The sequence below is a fragment of the Moschus berezovskii genome, chromosome 5, assembly GCF_049115385.1.
Source record: "Moschus berezovskii isolate FMDL1 chromosome 5, NW_MosBer_1.0, whole genome shotgun sequence".
Taxonomy (NCBI): domain Eukaryota; kingdom Metazoa; phylum Chordata; class Mammalia; order Artiodactyla; family Moschidae; genus Moschus; species Moschus berezovskii.
This window is the reverse complement of record NC_142464.1, coordinates 68,980,034-68,998,442: the sequence shown is the minus strand read 5'-3', so window position 1 is coordinate 68,998,442 and position 18,409 is coordinate 68,980,034. Positions and strand designations below refer to the sequence as shown.

Genomic DNA, 18,409 nt, shown 5'->3' with positions numbered 1-18,409 from the left:
ACCACTAAGGTCTATTGAGTATTTATGGTGAATGTGCAAAGGTCTCCAAGACACTTTGCTTTTCTTCAGAAAGCTTACAACCTTGTTGAGAAAAACAGGTCCAATGTGTAAGAAAAATAAAAAGTAATAGATCAGTTAGCACTTACTGAATGTTTAGCATCTGCCAGGCACTAAGCAAAGCAAGCAGGCAACCTATCTATCATATGTCATTTGATCCTCATAGCAACTTTCAGATAGATGTTGACTGCAATTTGGAGTTGAATAAGACACAGTTCAGGTATTAAGTACTGGTTCAGAATCATATAGGACTGAGTATTGAATGAGTTAAGAGAGAACTCTGTGCTGAGCTTATAATTTTCAAAGTTGGAGGTTGGCCAGTATCTAGAGAACCCCTGAGGAAAAGGGCCCGCTACTTGTATTTTTTGGGTGGAGACCAGGGATGAAAAATACCTTGTAGTACCCAGCAACCCTGTACATTAAACAGTGTCTTAACTCTGCAAAGCATACAAGTACTCTTACCGGATTTTCATGTGGGTGAACAACATGCTCATAGTGATCTGAGCCAGAAGTTCTAGGTAAAAAGTATTCTTTATGGCTTTAATGTATACTGTATATTCCAGATGTGGAAACTCCCAATTGAAAGATAATTGTATTCATATTTGTTTGAATTTTCTTAGAATTGTTCAACCTTTTGAAATTGGCATCAGTAACAGAAGTATGTGGGCTTCCCTGGTGGCTCAGAGGTTAAAGCGTCTACCTCCAATGTGGGAGACCCGGGTTCGATCCCTGGATCGGGAAGATCCCCTGGAGAAGGAAATGGTAACCCACTCCAGTATTCTTGCCTGGAGAATCCCATGGACAGAGGAGCCTGGCAGGCTATAGTCCATGGGGTCGCAAAGAGTTGTATCTGGGATGACAGCACAAAAACACACTTCTGTCTCGGTTTGCATGTGTTGCTGTTGCCCTCACAGTGATTCTTCCCGTAGATTCGAGCATTCCATGACTGGTTTTTTTTTTTTGGTGTTTTCTTTTTTTTTTTTTGATCTCTTGTGTTGTCAGGCCTGAGATTTTGCTTGCTGGAATGTGTCTCTCTCCCTTTATTTCTCCTTTTCTGGAATTTATCTGTGTAAATAGGTTATATTATGTATGAATTGCACTTGAAGATAGCAAAGGGGACTTCACAGAATACTTGTTATAGCAAGAGAATGTTATAGCAAGGATTGCGTTGGGTCAGAGTTTCAGGAAGGTAGCTGTTTGAAGTTAGTGAAGAATTTGAGTAAGTGAGAGGTTCTAGAATCAACTGTGTATGAATGTCAATGGCTGAAAGAACTTGATTCTGGAGGCCTTTGAATCAAGAGTGATTGTGAACAGAGCGGTGTTTATCTGTCTCTGTGCAGCTGGGGTGGATTTGGGTGGCGGGGGTGGGTGGGAGAATGTTAAGAGGGATTAGACTGAGGCCAGGACAGGATTCATGAAACCAGGTGAAGTACTAAGGGTCTGAAGAGTCAGTGGACAGGACAGAGGGCAAAGTAAGTTGAAAGGAATTTGTCAGATTTTTTTTTTAATTCTGTTTGGGGAAGACAGTGAAATTCTTTGTCTTTATTTTATTTTTTGTTTCTCTTTGGAATCCTTTAAAGTACACAGAAAATTCTCATCACAAGATAAAAATAAAAAGTTTTGTGAGTGTGATGGTGATTGTTGTTAACTGTACTTATTATGGTGATCATTTTACAATATATAGAAACATGAAATCATTGTTATATACCTATAAAAATATAGTTTTATAAACTATATATTTATATAAAACTATAAAAGTATAGTTTTATATCAACTATACCTCGGAGAAGGCAATGGCAAGCCACTCCAGTACTCTTGCCTGGAAAATCCCATGGATGGAGGAGCCTGGTAGGCTGCAGTCCATTGGGTCGCTAAGGCTCGGACACGACTGAGCGACTTCACTTTCACTTTTCACTTTCACACATTGGAGAAGGAAATGGCCACCCACTCCAGTGTTCTTGCCTGGAGAATCCCAGGGACGGGGGAGCCTGGTAGGCTTCCGTCTATGGGGTCACACAGAGTTGGACACGACTGAAGTGACTTAGCAGCATACCTCAATTAAAAAAGTAAAAATAAGGAAGTCTTCTCTTCAAGTTGTTGTTGTCCAGACGCTAAGTCATGTCCGACTCTTTATGGCCCCGTGAATGGTATGGTAGCACGCCAGACCTCCGTGTCCCTCACCATCTCCTGGAGTTTGCCCAAGTTCATGTCCATTGCATCAGTGATGCCATCCAACCATCTCATCCTCTGTCACCCTCTCTTCCTTCTGCCTTCAATCTTTCCCAGCATCAGGGTCTTTTCCAATGAGTTGGCTCTTCACATCAGGTGGCCATAGTAGTAGAGCTTCAGCTTCAGTATCAGACCTTCCAATGAGTATTCAGGGTTGATTTCCTTTAAGATTCACTGGTTTGATCTCCTTACTGTCTAAAGGACTCTTAGTCTTCTCCAGCACTCTTCAAATTATTTACCCTCTTTAGGGAAAAAAGATAAAAATAAAAATTTAATGTCATGTGTTAAGTGTAATAATAGAAGTTTGTAGAAAGTTTAATGGTGGGGTAATAGTGATGAAACAACTAGGTGATTCAAAAGACATATTATTAAGGATGTAATACTTGAGCTGGATCTTAGTGGATAAGCACTTGTGAGTTTTTGTTTCAGTTCAGTTCAGTCGCTCAGTCATGTCCGACTGTGACCCCATGGACTGCAGCACACCAGGCCTCCCTGTCCATCACCAACTCCCAGAGTTTACTCAAACTCATGTCCATTGAGTCGGTGATGCCATCCAACCATCTCAACCTCTGTCATCCCCTTCTCCTCCCACCTTCAATCTTTCCCAGCATCAGGGGTCTTTTCAAATGAATCAGTTCTTCGAATCAGTTTTCGTTTATTCCTTAAAGTTAACACACAACTTTAGCTTACTAAAGAATAATTTCTCATTCTTGGAGTCAGAGGATTAGGCCGTGAGGCAGCAGTTTTCTACTGGACTGCTGAATGCTGGCTGTGGACCTCAAGGAAGGTGGTGGTGGTAGGCAGTCCCCATCCTACACACAGCTCTCTCTTCCTTCAGACTAGGGGTGGCAACTTGCTCTTATAAGCCCTGGCGTCTGTGTTATCCTATGGCTTTCCTACCCTGTCAACTTTTTTTTTTTTTTTTAAATAGTCCCTTAATTAAATCCTTCTCATAATACTCAATTTGAATGTTCTCTATTTCCAATTTGAAACCTGTTGGGGACAATGTGAAATTACGTATTGAAAAAAGGTAAAACACGCAATAAAAATAAGGAGAAAAGTCTTTTTATTCTAAATTACGAACACAATATTACAAATAAAAAAAAATTGTAAGGCAAATGGAACATATCAGGACCTGATTATAGTGAGATAATTTACTGTAGCATTCTTGGTCAGGGGTATCATACTGGCAAAAATAAAGGCCTTCAGGATTGAATTGTTACCATATAAAACATTAAATTAATCTATATATGTATAATTCTGAATTTTTATACTTAGGTTCAGTGGATGAAAATTCCAGTGGGCATTTAATTTACTAGTTTACTTCTTTGTCTACTAGTGCTTTCATGATTTCCACTTTGGCTGCTTCTCTGTGGTCCTCTTGGAGATTTATTGAGCTCCAGTGGCATTGTCACAGGCACATAAACATTATGGATTTTCATTAATGGTACACGTGAAAATGCTGCTGAAAAGAAAACTTGTTGCTAGATTGATGTTAGTTGCTAGTTTTAGTGTGTATTATCCTTAAAATATTCCTTTTGCCCCAACACAGGAATATTTTAAGGAATAATACACAGTAAAATATGCAAATTTTCAGTTTCTGTTCAAGCCTTTTCAGAATGCTTCTATAAATAAGCCTTTTCTTAGCTTCCTTTCTACTTTCTGGACGTTCATTATCTTGATAGTTGTCACCTCAAATCTGTTATGCTTAAATCCGAAGGTATATTGAAGACAAAAACTAAAAACAGGATAAGTGAATTGTGAAATACTTGTAAAGAGTTGAGAAAGATACAGGGCAGAAGCAAAGGTGCGTAGAGGAACCATCGCTTGCTGTTTCAGGACAGTTTAAATTAAGCCCACCCTTTTCATTATACCAGAGTAATGGGCCTTACCCGTGATATGTGAAAATATAATTAAAAACTGTATGGTGGGCTGGTAAACCAGGTTGTCAGGTCATTATCTGAATCATAAAGTTGGAAGGTAATGCCCATTAAAGGTTACTAGTTTGGAAAGGTTAGATTAGAATTTAGTCTTTGCAAATATAAAGTTTCTCAACTTGAAAAATGCAATAGAAAACCACTAACATTTGACTCATTTTTTTTTAACATTTCATGGAAGTATAGTAAGCATACCGATATGTGCACATAAGGGTACATCTTGAAAATTTTTCACATCCGCATCAAGAAAGTGTATCACCATTACAGCATCCTAGGGGCTACTTTCTTACTTCTTCCCCTTACCTGCCCTCCAGGGCACACTTTGGCATAGATAGGCTTTTCCTGTTTTTGTACTTTATATAAATGAAATCATGCAGTATCCACATTTGAACTAATATAATGGATTATTATTCTAATTGACATTCCTGATACCAACTCACTGAAAACAAGGTCTGTTTTCAGTTTTCCTTATTATGTATCTAATTTGGTAAACTGCCAGTTTACCAGTGTATCTAGTTCTTTATTATTCCTTTAAGACATTTTCTATGTAAGTACAAGTATGTATGTGTGTGTATGCATGTATCTATGTAAACACAAGTATGTACATGTGTGTATACACACATGTATGTATATATATGTTTTTTTTAAATGTTACTCAAATGCAATCATGCATATTATTTACCTCTTTGTGTTATGTATTAAAGCCCTTTTCATATCAGCTGACGTAGATTCAATTCATTTTATTTAGAGGGGGTGGTAATGGCAGCGCAGTATTCCACTGAATGGCTGTATCATAATTTAATGAAGCAGTTATACACTGATGAACAGCTCGGTTGTTACTGATCCTTTGCATTTAGAATAATAGAGTCTATATAAGTTTATTTGTAAAATAAATTCTTAGGAAAAGAATTGCTGGGCAAGAAGGTCCATGCATTTTAAATTTGCTCACGTATTTCTAAAAGGCCCTCCATAGAGTTTTGCCAGTTTTTACTCCCACCAGCAGGAATTGAAAATTTCTATTTTCAATGTCCTTGCCTTAGATTATTTGCTATCGAGCCTGTTAATCTTTGCAGTCTGCTATAGGAAAAGTAGTAACTCATTTGCATTTGCATTTTCTTCAGTTTTGAGTGCGGTTAGTTATTTCTATTTACTGGACATTTGTGTTTCTCTTAAGATTTGTTTTGGTCCTTTTCTCAGTTTCCTTCAGCTCTGTTTATATTTTTCTTAATAATTTCAATTAGAGTTCTTTCTATATAAAGGAAATTTATCTTTTTATGTCATCTATAGTATGAGCTTTTTTTAAAATTGAGGTATAGTTGATTTACAATGTTGAGTTTCAGGTATACAGCAAAGTGATTCAGTTATATATATATATATATATATATATATATTCTTTTTCAGATTCTTTTCCATTATGGATTATTTGACGATATTGAGTATAGTTCTCTGGTCTATATGTAGGTGCTATTGGTTATCTTTTATACATAGTACTGTGTATCTGTTAATCCCAAACTCCTAATTTATATAGTACTGTGTATCTGTTAATTACAAGTTCCTAATTTATATAGCACTGTGTATCTGTTAATTCCAAGCTCCTAATTTATATAGTACAAAGAAGACTCTTGCAAGTCCCTTGGACTGCAAGGAGATCCAACCAGTCCATCCTAAAGGAGACCAGTCCTGGGTGTTCATTGGAAGGACTGATGCTAAAGCTGAAACTCCAATACTTTGGCCACCTCATGCGAAGAGTTGACTCATTGGAAAAGACCCTGATGCGGGGAGGGATTGGGGGCAGGAGGAGAAGGGGACGACAGAGGATGAGATGGCTGAATGGCATCACCAACTTGATGCACTTGAGTTTGGGTAGGCTCCTGGAGTTGGTGATAGACAGGGAGGCCTGGCGTGCTGCAATTCATGGGGTTGCAGAGTCGGACACGACTGAGAGACTGAACTGAACTGATATATCTGTTAATCCCAAACTCCTAATTTATATAGTACTGTGTGTCTTTTAATCCCAAACTCCTAGTTTATATAGTACTATGTGTCTGTTAATCCAAACTCGCTGACCTTCCCACTTTGGTAACCATAAGTTTGTTTTCCTTGTCAGCGAGTCTGATTCTGTTTTGTAAATAAATTCATTTGTAATGATTTTTTTTCAGGTTTTTTTTGGTCTTCATTGTGTTTATAGCCATTTTTACCCCCTTAACAGAAGGTTTAAATTTTTATGTGGTGAAATTTGCCAGTTTTCCCTTACTGGCTTCTGAATTGTGTGTTCTTAATGAGAAAAATCATTGGAAACTTGAGAAAGATAACTTAAACCTGGCATGGAAAAAAAAATCTCAAGAAATGTTTGTGGTTTCTCAAGAAATAAATGTGGTTAAGCAGGAATTCAAATTTTAGTCAAAAGTGGTTTAACCAACTATAAGTAAACCAAATCTGGACATTGTCTGTTAAGATTTGTTTGATATTTTTAACAGCTTTTAGAAGAATTTTCAATGCTATGTTTTTTTCCTTTAATTCTTTGTTATTTGGGGTTTTAATTTCTCAAATGATCCTTCTTTTCAGATTTCAAATTATAACCTATTTCCTGCACCATTGCTGACGTCCAGAGACCCATGTCAGAAGTACTTCCAGGTCAGATACACTTTCACATGTTTCAATGCACTGTACTGCTACTGCTGCTAAGTCACTTCAGTCGTTGAGTATTAAAGCTTTAGCATATATATATATATACACCAGATAATTGTTTTGACGTTAAACTTATGATATGCTACAATAGCATGTTTTTTGCTTTTTATTGTTTTTCACTAATGTACTAGAAAAGTGGATCTTTACAATAAGAAGAATTAGTTGAACTTAACTGCATTCATCTATTATTTGCATGATCCTACTAATCGGACACGACTGAGCGACTGAACTGAACTGAACTAATACTGTATTGTGAAAATATTTTAATCGACTATAACAGAAAATTAAAACTCTGTCAGATTTTGCCATCTACTATTGCACATTATAGCCTCTTAACTGTTAAATATGAACAAAGGAGATATTGGTGGTGAGTCTCCATAAATAGCCTCTTAGGCATTGTGGGATTTGCCTATAATAGGCTCCCAGTTCAGTATTCTTCCTGAATCTAATGCTGATTAATTTCAGGCTTTAAGAATACCAACCTAATTTTATTGTATGCCCCTTTCTTTGTGTCATAATGGATGCTAGTCTACATACAATGTGGTATGAATTTAATTCTTAGCCTCACAGTAATATAATAAAAAGAGCAATGGCAGTGACATTTTGAATTAAACGTAATACAGAATTGCAAGTGGCAGATCTGGGTAGATTCTTTGTTAGGACACCTACCACTCAGCAGATTGCTTTTAAGTAAGTAAATTCAAACCATGCACAAATAGATGTTAATCTCCCTAAATTCAAAAGTTAAAGTCAGCAAGTATGTCCAAATCCTTTTCTTCTTTACATAGCACTGCCTGTTACATCTTCACAGAGAGCTAAAATAAAACACAGTAAAATAAACACTGAGCTCAGCAGAGGTAGATGAGGGACAGGAAATATCCTTTTATTAAAAACAGCTAAAAACAATGTGACAAACCTAAATTCATACAAGAAAATTAGGAACTTAGAGGCAGTTCTCAGAGGCCAATTTAGGGACAGAGTGTAGATTTTCTTTGTAAATACATATTTGAATAAGTATGTTAATTTTGCAGAATCAAAACAAATACATATGTCCTTTAGAAAATGCATGTTAACTATTGAGATGAATTCCTTATAGGAATTCTTTAGTATTTGAAGTCTTTTATTACACTGTAAGATAGACTCAATATGGAAATGTAAGAAAAAGCTGGCAAATATGTAAATGATGTGTTTTCTGATTTCCTCTGAGTAGAGGTAAGCTAATCAAATAACTTATAGAAATTTCTTATTGTCACTATATTTTGTTATACCAATTATGTACACTTCCTGTTGTTAGATTGCTTTATTCATTAGTAATTATATGAGATAATGAAACCATTATCCAGCATGGCTTTTAATAACAGCTACTGCTGTCATGTATTTGGTAGGACATAACACATTTTATAAGGAGAACAGTATTATTTCAGTGGAGTATCATTCCAGCCATTTTTTACCTGAAAATAAAATAGCAGCTAGTGGAGAGCATGGCATAAGGCTTCGTTTTCAGTCTTGTTTTCCAACTCTGAGGAGCTGTAACTACCGGGAGCCTTTAAAAAAAAAAGAAATCCAGAATATATACCTTATATGCCTGGAAAATTCCTGCTGAACCTTCAACATTCATCACAGAAGTAGCTTGTGAGGAGGTCTCAGCCTGTGACATAGTCGGGTAATTACCCTATTCCAAGGAGTCTGCCATTGTTTAATGTTTTTCTTTCTCTTTTGGGATTGACTTGTCAGTTGCTCAAGAAAACTTGTGTCTTTACTTTAGCTTACCTTTTTTTTTTTCACCTATACCAGCTTGACCATTGATTATATTCATCAAACTCCACCATGTAACTCTAAGCTATATTTTAAAAAATAACAATCATCTTCAGAAAAAAACATTATTTAAAAGAAGATGAAATGATGAAAAGAGCTTAAAATTGAGCAAAGATAAGCATATCATTTCCCAAGGTGACTACATCTGCCAGGCTTGCTGTTGGAATGCCTGGGTTTACTTTCTTTTCCTTGTCACTGGTGGACTTCTACTTGCATATCCTTTAAGACCCAACTCAGCTGTTGCTTTCGTGAGAGTCTTCCCTGCACCTCTCTCTGCATCCCTAATACCTTCTGCTTGTAAACCCCTCTGCCTGCTCTAACCATTGGGAGGTTGATTAATAACTTCCTTCCACTGCCCTGTCTGACCAAGTTTCTTAAGGGAAAACTTTTGGTATGTCTCTCTTTACTTTCCCCAGATTCACTTGGGCTGTTGAGCAGAGTGAGCCCTCAGGCAGTTTAGTTGAATAGGGCATGGGAAACCCTTAGGTGGGTCAGAGCTGCAGGTTGAAATCACCCCTTTATCTCAGTGCCTGGGGAAGGTGCCCCGTGAACCAAATGTGTGAGGTTGTCCTCCCAGTTTAAAAACGTCCAAGGTTCTAATCCTGTGATCTCTCTGACCCAGGAACCCTAGCTGCTTCCCAGTAACCTTTGCCTTCTTTGTTCATAGAGGACTTCTTATCATTTTTGCCACATTGAGAGTTTACTTTCATGAGTAATTTCAGGAACCAGCTTTATTTTGCCTCTCCTTCCTAAAGGAAAAAAAAAAAATCTGAGTTTACTTCATTTCCTTAATACTTTGAGGTCTAGTTCAAAAGGCAACATTCCTCAGGGTAGAAGTTTTGCTGTTAACCCCTCAGTGGAAATAAAATTGTATAGCAGAAAACAAAAATGAAGAAGATGGGAAGTCTCATTTAGAAATTGGGCAGCCATTGGGCTTTCCCGGGCCCATTTGCCAATTTCCAATTTTGTAAGCATATGACAGGAGCAGGGGAAGAGCAATAGGTTATTGAAGAGACGTGTTTCCTGCCATTACTGAGAAGTTTTCTTTGACAGGAGGTTAGAGGTCTCAGCAAAGAGAAGTGGGGAGGGTGGGTGTAACTATGGGCTCTAGCACGGGTTTATATTAGGTTGTCATCTGAGTTACAGGGGTTGCATCTCAGTGCTGGGATCTTTGTGACTCAGGGTTTGAGGAAAGCTATGTTAGCTGTGAAATTAAAGTGACCCTGGCTTACCTAATTTTGGTTAGGCTTCATAAAAAATACTCTTTGCATTATATTAACTTAAGCTGAAAATCTGTTTCTCTAAAAGAGAAAAGAGCACGCTTCTCTTCTGATTATTCTAGAAAAAGTCTTAGGATTGTTGTTCAGTTGCTCAGTCGTGTCCAGCTCTTTGCAACTCCATGGACTGCAGCACACCAGGCTTCCCTCTCCTTCACTTCCTTCCGGAGTTTGCTCATATTTATGTCCATTGAGCTGATGATGCCATCCAACCATCTCATCCTCTTGCCTTCAGTCTTTCCTAGCATCCGGGTCTTTTCTAGTGAATCAGCTCTTCTCATCAGGTGGCCACAGTATTGGAGCTTCAGCTACAGCATCAGTTCTTAATGAATATTCAGGGTTGATTTCCTTTAGCATTGACTGGTTTGACCTCCTTGCTGTCCAAGGTACTCTCAAGAGTCTTCTCCAGCACTCCAATTCAAAGGCATGTTTTTCCTTTAATCAGTCACCATAGCAATGGGGATTTGCTACTCTGATTGGCTGGGCTTGAGCCAGGGACCTCATGAATCAAGGGTAGGGTTGTCTCTGCCTGAACACAGGGGCTGGATCTCTAGAATGTAAGCTCCATGAGAGCAGATATTTTTGTCAGTTTTGTTCACTGCTGTCTCAACAGTTAGAATGGTGTTTGTGACTAGTGCATGAAAAAATACCTGTCAAATGAATGAATGAGCATGGAGGACGGCTGATTCTTAAGAAAAATTGTAAACTTTTATTAGAAAAGGAGGAAGTACTTGCCAGGCCGTAGTAGATGTTTGTCCATCGTGCATGCAGGAGGGTCACAGCAGTGGTAATATGAGCCCTTTTCACACTCTTAGTTCTGAACATATACCTAGCTCTGCTATAGGAATCCATCCTCTTGAATTGATGTTGAATCTTTGTGAGTTACGCTCAAAACAGCATGATGAATAGATGTGGAAGTGATGGCAATATCATGGGTCCCATCCACCTTCCCCCCGGGTTCGATCCCTGGATCGGGAAGATCCCCTGGAGAAGGAAATGGCAATCCACCCCAATATTCTTGCCTGGAAAACCCCATGGACAGAAGAGTCTGGCAGATTCCAGTCCGTAGGGTCACGAAGAGTCGGACACAACTGAGCAACTAACACTAATACACATATTCACCTTCCAGACTAATTGAATCTCATATCTGGAGTGTCTTTGGGGGTGGGGCCTAGGCTTCTGTACTTTTTAAAAGCTCCCCACAGTGTGCCTGCAGCTAGGATTGGAGCAGTTCCTTGTTCCTATCACGCCTATTGCCTTATCTGTCAGGGACCTCTGACCCCTTAGTCTTTTCCCCCAGCTCTTCACCCTCCTCCTGGCTCCATCTCCTGCCCCCCACCCCAGCTGAGATCGTGGAGTGCATTCCTCACTGTTCACATCTGACACCTTAATCACGTCCCTCTCTGTGCCTATTTCTTTCCTATTTAAAAATCCCATTCCATAGGTTGCCTTTTCATTTGCTTGATAAGTTTTTGTTTTTCTGAGCAAAAACTTTTTTGATGTAGTCCCACTTGTTCACTTTTGCTTTTGGTGTCAAATGCAAAATACCATGGCCAAGATCTGTGTCAAGGGGCTCACCCCGCTATATTTTCTTTGATGACTTTTATGATCCCAGGCCTTAATTTCAAATCTTTAGTCCATTTTGAGTTAGTTTTTGTGTATCATATAAGATAGTGCTCTAGTTTCATTCTTTCACATGTAGCTGTCTGGTTTTCCCCAACACATTTATTGAAGAGACTGTCCTTTCCCCATTGTATATTCTTGGTTCCTTTGTCATCGATTAATTGACCATATATGTGTGGACTTGTTTCTAGGCTCTCTATTCTGTTCCACTGAGCTATGTGTCTGTTTTATGCCACCAGCCTTCTTTGTTTGTTTATTTTGAAATTGCTTATTCTGTTTTCCTCTCTTGTGACTGTTTCGGAACTTTGTCCCCTCTCCTCATGTTCCCCCTAGACTGCTTCCCTCAGGGGAAGACTTTATCTGTACGGAGAAACTGAGGTTCTCAGTTTTGCTTTTCTTTGGATTTGTGTCAACACAGTGACGTATGTGCCTGACTCTATCATAACTCCCGCTCCCCGCTCCTCATGTCTTGGACAAGGCTGACGTTCCCACATCTGTTCTGCGGATTCCCCCTTAGTGGTCTGTCCCTCTGCTGTGTTTCTACTTTTCCCCTCTACTCTGGCTTCAGCTTTCCCGGCCTATAAAAAAATGAAACGTGGCTTGGACTCTCACTTTACAAAACAAAAGTTCCTTGCCATATCCCCAGATCACCCTCCAGCTGTTCTTCTTTCTCCTTCTGCTTGTTTTCTAGTGAAGTTCCTTAAAGGTCACTCCCTGCCCAACTCTGCCATCCTCCTGAAGCTGATATAACAGGAGACACCACTGTCCTTATAATCCCTCAGTGCACTCTTTTCAGTCCTTATATCTAAATCCAGGTGGCTCATGGAGACCTCACTGTACACCCTGGTCAAGAGATGAGTGACCAGAGCTGGCACCATAGCAGTGTGAGTACCTCCCTATTCCTGAGTCACTCATGACCACCTCATCCTCTCCCTGCTGTCTTTGTTTCATATTGGAATATAGTTGTTTGTAATGTTGTGTTACTTTCTACTGTATAGCAAAGTGACTCAGTTCTACATATATCCACTCTTTTTTAGATTTCCTTCCCATGCAAGTCACCTCAAATCACTGAGTGGAGTCCCCTGTGTTATACAGATTGACATGTGTACTATCCCTGCTGTCTTGACTGGACTGTACCAGTAGCCTTCCAGCAAGTCTCCGTGCTGGGGCTTTGTTCTCCTCAGGTAAATAGTAGAGTCAGTCTCTAACACCAGAGAGAACATGAACATGGAGTCAGCCTCCCTTTCTAGTTAGGGAGACACCCTCTGTCTACCTTATTATGCTCTTTCCCTGACAACCACTGATGTTTTAATGCCAGATTTTCATTGCTTCTGTATTGCCTTTTATCAGAGTCATCTCTGTCTTGGAGAATATGTTTGAGGGAAGAAAAGAACACAGCCCTCACACACACACATTTCAGCCTCATTCATTCTTCTCGCAGCTGTTGAAGTGCTTGATATTCTTCTCTGCCTCAGGGTCAAGTCCATCTCTTGGAGCAGGTCTTTCAGGACTCTCTGCCCGATCCCTCCCCCTCTCTCTTTACTACCTGTCCTTTCACGTCTTGATTTGCTCAGATTCCCCAGATGGTAATCCACCCTCTCTTACCTGCAGATTCTCTCCAATGTAAAGTGGGAAGATCACTTACCCCTTTGTACCCTGATTGCTTTCTGTCACTTTGTGTGCATATCTGAGGCTGAAAGCACTTAGTAGGCGGGACCTTATGTGTCTTGGTTTCCGCATTCCCAGCCACAGCACCAGGCGAGAACGTGCTCAGTACATGATGGCTGGAGGTGTGGTGGCCAGAGACAGAAGAGTGTGGTGCAGGAGGAGCTGTGAGATGACAGGCATCCCTCATGTGTGTGGAGCTCTTACAGTACGCCAGGCATTCGGTTCAGTGCTTGACAGCTGTCTCTCTCAGTCCTCAGCAAAGCTCAGTGATGTATAGATACTATTAAGTATTATCCTGGTTTCACAGTAAAGAAATGAAGAGTTTAAGCAACTTTTCTGTCCCGTCAAGGAGATTGGACTTGTAGGCTTTTTTGACCGTAAAGAAAATAACTAAATTTTAGAAGATTTAAAAAGACATTATAAGATTTTCTTTCCTTTAAAAAAAGAATCACATACCTTCTTACTCTTAAATCTGAGGATTTTCTTCTGTAATTAAACTCATCTAGATTCGGCTTCTTTACCCCTTCTGTTAGTCTGTTTGCTTTCTGTGTCTCTTCAGCAAGACCATTTTTTTTTACAACTCAGATCAAATGCCTGATTAATCTAGGGGCCTGACAGCAGGCAGCTTTGTTCTCTGTTGCTTGGATTAAAAGGCTGAAGGTCACTCATATTTACTGTTTATGCACTATGCTAACCTCCCAGCACCATTTCACATTTTAATCCTTACAACAGCCAAGTACTATTATTGTCCCCATTTTTCAGATAAGGAGACTGAGAGTCTGATATCCTGGATCACTTAACTAGGAATTAGCATGGACCAGGCTTGTGCCTCGTGTCTTTGACCTGAGTTCGTGCAGTCATCCTCATGGGCGCTGCCTCCCCACTTTTGAGAGCCTCCTTTCTGCTGCCTTGGCCTTTCTAGGAAGTTGCTAATCTCTACCTGCTTCAGGACCCTGTGAGCCCAGAGGACTTGCTGGCTGATGTAGTAACATCTAAGGACAACTGTGTACTTCGTAGGGTTAACTGACTGCCTTAGTTCTAGATCTGAACCTTTTATTTTGCTTCCAGATGATACTATCATTTAATATTTAAAACACCCTCAAATTGTGTTCAGGCTTTGATCTATAAAAACAGCATCTACAGAGCTATTTTTGGTCCTGTTGTTCTAACTTAACCCTCCCAAATTTTGTGTTTGTGATTTCTAGCAAGCAGAAGAGTTACAGTGGGCATAGAAGGGGTGGTAGGATCCAAAACCCTGGTGAAAACATGGCTCAAAAGTTTTATCTGTCACATCAAGATATAAAAGCTACTTAAGTATTAAATCACCTAAAAATTTTGATGGTATTCTTTGTAAAAGTGTTTATGGTTATAAACAAAGTAAATAAAAATTTCTCCCTAATAACATTGCTAGAATAGTATCTAACATCATAAAACAGCCTCATAGAAATTTTTTTTGTCACACCTTCTTAAAAGCCAGCAGATTGCCAGTTTTCTCATAATAATGTCACTCCAAACACCCGAGTCTAAATATAATTTTCTCTCCTGTCCTATGTTATGGGTATTATGTCTCAGGGAAAACTTCATGTGGGTTCAAGGTGGGCCCTTTACATACCAAATGCTGCTCTGAAGTGAGGTTGAATCATCTATTAAAACATGTTTTCTATAAAATGGTAGTACTAGCCAAAGCAGTATAAAGATTTTTTTTTTAAATGTAGTTGTCAGTATTGTTTAAAAGATCCTAGACCCTAGATCCTCAGTAAAGCCCAAGTGCTGAGATAGGGGTGGGTAAGCAGGAATCCTTTGGGCTCCAGCCTTAGCTATCTCTGTCAGCCACATGGTCATTCGTTGTAAATATGGACAAGGCTTGGAGGTACAGAGGTTGCCTAGCTTCAGAGAAGCACGCGAGACTGTAGTGGTGACTCTTTTCTAAAATATCCCATCCTGAGTGTCGGACAGTGGAAAGGGATATTGCTGAGCTCCCAAACTGGAGAACATTCTTACCTTCCTCCCCTGCAGAGGCCTCTGTTTAAGGAGGGGGTTGTCACAGTACAATTTCAAGAATGTTAGGAGCTGTGCTTTGGTTCATCTACTGCTGATATAGAGCCCTTGGAGGTCTCTGGAGGGCAAGGGATCAGATAAGAAAGAAGTCATTCCTTATAGGCTGAGAAATCTGAAACTTTAGGAATTCCCCCTGATGAAGTTTGTTCCTTTCTAGTTTGAGGAATCTTTCTCTCTTCCTAGCAAGAGATACATGGAACAAATCACTGATGGTGTGAACAATATTTGAGATAAATGCAACTGCCAGACACTTTCCCAGGAGTTCTGCAAGGGCACGTGGTGCCTGCAAACTGCTGAGTCTGTGTTTTAATTCAGTGGAATATATTCAGACTCCTTTGGGGACTCTTAACACGTCTGTAGCCTCGGGCTCAATGCTGCATTATTATAAATTGTTTTATGTGTATGTTCTTGAGTAATTAAGCCATTTCTCCAAAATTTATGGTCAGTGCACACAGTAAGCCCAGGTCAGAACTGTTCGTAAGACATTATCAAGCTCTAATGGAGGTTTGTTTTTTTCCTGGCATTCAGAACACGATTTCTAAATATGGTGGAGAAAAATTACCTTGGATGCGTGGTGCCTTACTGAACAGTGACCTTTCAGATTAATTAAGAATGCTGGAGCCCCAAAGTCTTTCTGAGCAACCTTTTTGTCGCCTGAGATAACGACAAAATAGAAATGTGGTGTAAATGTTTAGAAAGCAGATGATTTTCGAGGTTGTGAAAAAAATGAAGACCAGCTGTGGGAAGAAAGTGCTTTTATATGAATTCAAAAGAGAGATACATTTTTATTCTAAGTACACTTTGAAACCTCAGACCACCACGCTTTTCTATAAATTGGCTTTTGTGTATCCACGTTAAGCCTTTTATTTGCTCCTGGTTAATGTATGAGCACACAGTGAAAAAAGAGAGGAAGATGGGTCAGTTCTCCAAAACTGCAATGGAAGCATTGATTCTTTCAATTTTCTGTATAGAAATGTTTGCTCACTCTGTACGCTAGGTCGTTTGATCATGCCAGGCATCTAATGACCAGCTTTCTTCTTCTTTTTTCCCAGCTGACTCAGGTGTAGACACTGTGGCAGTGTTTATGGCCAGCAGCGGAACCACAGACGTCACGAATCGGAACAGCCCAGTCACACCACCAAACACCCTCAATCTCCGGTCCTCCCACAATGAACTATTGAACGCCGAAATAAAACACACAGAAACCAAGAATAGCACACCCCCCAAATGCAGGAAAAAATATGCACTAACTAATATCCAGGCGGCCATGGGCCTCTCGGATCCAGCCGCACAGCCCCTGCTGGGAAATGGCTCTGCCAACATCAAGCTGGTGAAAAATGGGGAGAACCAGCTCCGGAAGGCCGCAGAACAGGGGCAGCAGGACCCCAACAGGAATGTCAGCCCCACCGCCGTCATCAACATCACTTCTGAGAAGTTAGAGGGTAAAGAGCCCCACCCTCGGGATTCCCCGGACTGTGAGATTTTACCCTCCCAGCCCCGGAGAACCAAGAGCTTCCTGAACTACTATGCAGACCTGGAGACCTCCACCAGGGAACTTGAGCAGAACGTGGGCAACCAGCCTGGGGCTGTGGGAGAGAAGGCCCAGCCAGGCCAGGCCTCCCCCACTGTCGGGAACGGCGACGTGCTGCTGCAGAAACCAAACAAGTCCCAGTCTAGCCCCGAGGAGGGCCACATAGCCACAGTCTCATCCAGCCCAGAGACCAAGAAGGATCATCCTAAAACAGGGGCCAAAACCGATTGTGCACTCCACCGGATCCAGAACCTGGCACCAAGCGATGAGGAGTCCAGCTGGACCACTCTGTCCCAAGATAGCGCCTCCCCCAGCTCCCCGGACGAGACAGGTACCAAGGATAGGTGTAGCCTGCGGTAGCACTTTCCCTTCTTGACGGAATTAATCTCTGCAATGAGTGCCCCGCCCCCCAAAAAGTTTTCATTTGCAGTTGGAGAAGAACTTGAGCCTCTTAGGGAAAAATTGGGCAATTTATGTGAAAAGTACTCAGCATTTTCATTTTGATTCATACATAAGTTGTTTGTCTTGGGAAGCATTTTTATAAAAGAAATACGTCCCTGGTGTTAAATACAGTAAAACATCACTTATTTGGAAATTATACTGCCAGGGGTTAGGTGAACCATTTCTACATACTATCTCGAAACATTGGGTTTTGTAAGGAAAATAAGACAGTTGCCAGGGATGGATGCAACCTGAGAAAGAGAACAACGGTTTTTAAAGTTCTCAGAAAAATGTATTTATGCTTAAACTAATGAAAAGTTTAAAGTTTAAGAAGTTGAAAGTCTATTCATTAAAGACATTTCCTTTTTGACCTTTACTGGGAAATATGTTATTAGCCTTGTGCAAGTGACATTTGAAAGTGAGAAAGTGATGTTTCTTTTAATATATTTTCAGAAGTTTTAGATTTTATCTAGTCTAGTTGAGACCAGTCTTTCTTGACTTTTGTCTATATTTGTTACATCTTTGGATTTTTCAGAGAACTGAAAATTGTCACAGAAATGAGCAGAGTCCTAAAACTGAGCTGCTTTTTATCTCATCTTCTCATCGTCCCCTTTTTACTGATCATAAGGTTAAAAGATTGGAGAACTGAATTGTATCTGAATTCACTGTAAACAAGCACTCACAAAGGCTTCTTTCTTTACCCTTACCCTGTATCTAGTGGTTCCCAGGGCTGTGTTAATGTGATACAGATGTTACAGATAGAACCACCAGGGAAGGAAATGACATTTTCCCAACCTATAAGGCAGAGAAATTATAAGGACTACAGATAGGAAAAGAGAAGGAGAAAATAAGACATTACCTTGTTTAAAAAAAGAAAAAAGGCTTTTTGAAGTGCCCTTTAAAATCACAGTGCTTTACATGATAGATTTCATTAGCTTCCTGTTGCTGGATATATGGCAGTAGGGCGGTTGAGATGAGCCCATTTCATCTCCTAAATGTCTGGGCCTGCATATTATTGGAATTATAATTATGTTTAGTAATGTCACTGAGTTCACAACTTTCTATTACTTTTTACATTTAGAGAA

At 39.9% G+C, this 18,409-nt stretch overlaps 1 protein-coding gene across 18 annotated transcripts in view; it reads left to right on the top strand.

Annotated features, from left to right (window-relative positions):
* APBB2 (amyloid beta precursor protein binding family B member 2) overlaps positions 1 to 18,409 on the top strand; it is a 388,982-nt gene that overhangs the window by 180,850 nt on the left and 189,723 nt on the right. For all 18 annotated transcript variants that reach the window (XM_055435278.2, XM_055435274.2, XM_055435271.2 and 15 more), the window contains 2 exons: positions 6,789 to 6,857; positions 16,405 to 17,214. In XM_055435278.2, coding sequence (XP_055291253.2) covers positions 6,839 to 6,857; positions 16,405 to 17,214 — 829 coding nt within the window. In that variant the 5' untranslated portion in view covers positions 6,789 to 6,838. The remainder of the gene's footprint in view (positions 1 to 6,788; positions 6,858 to 16,404; positions 17,215 to 18,409) is intronic.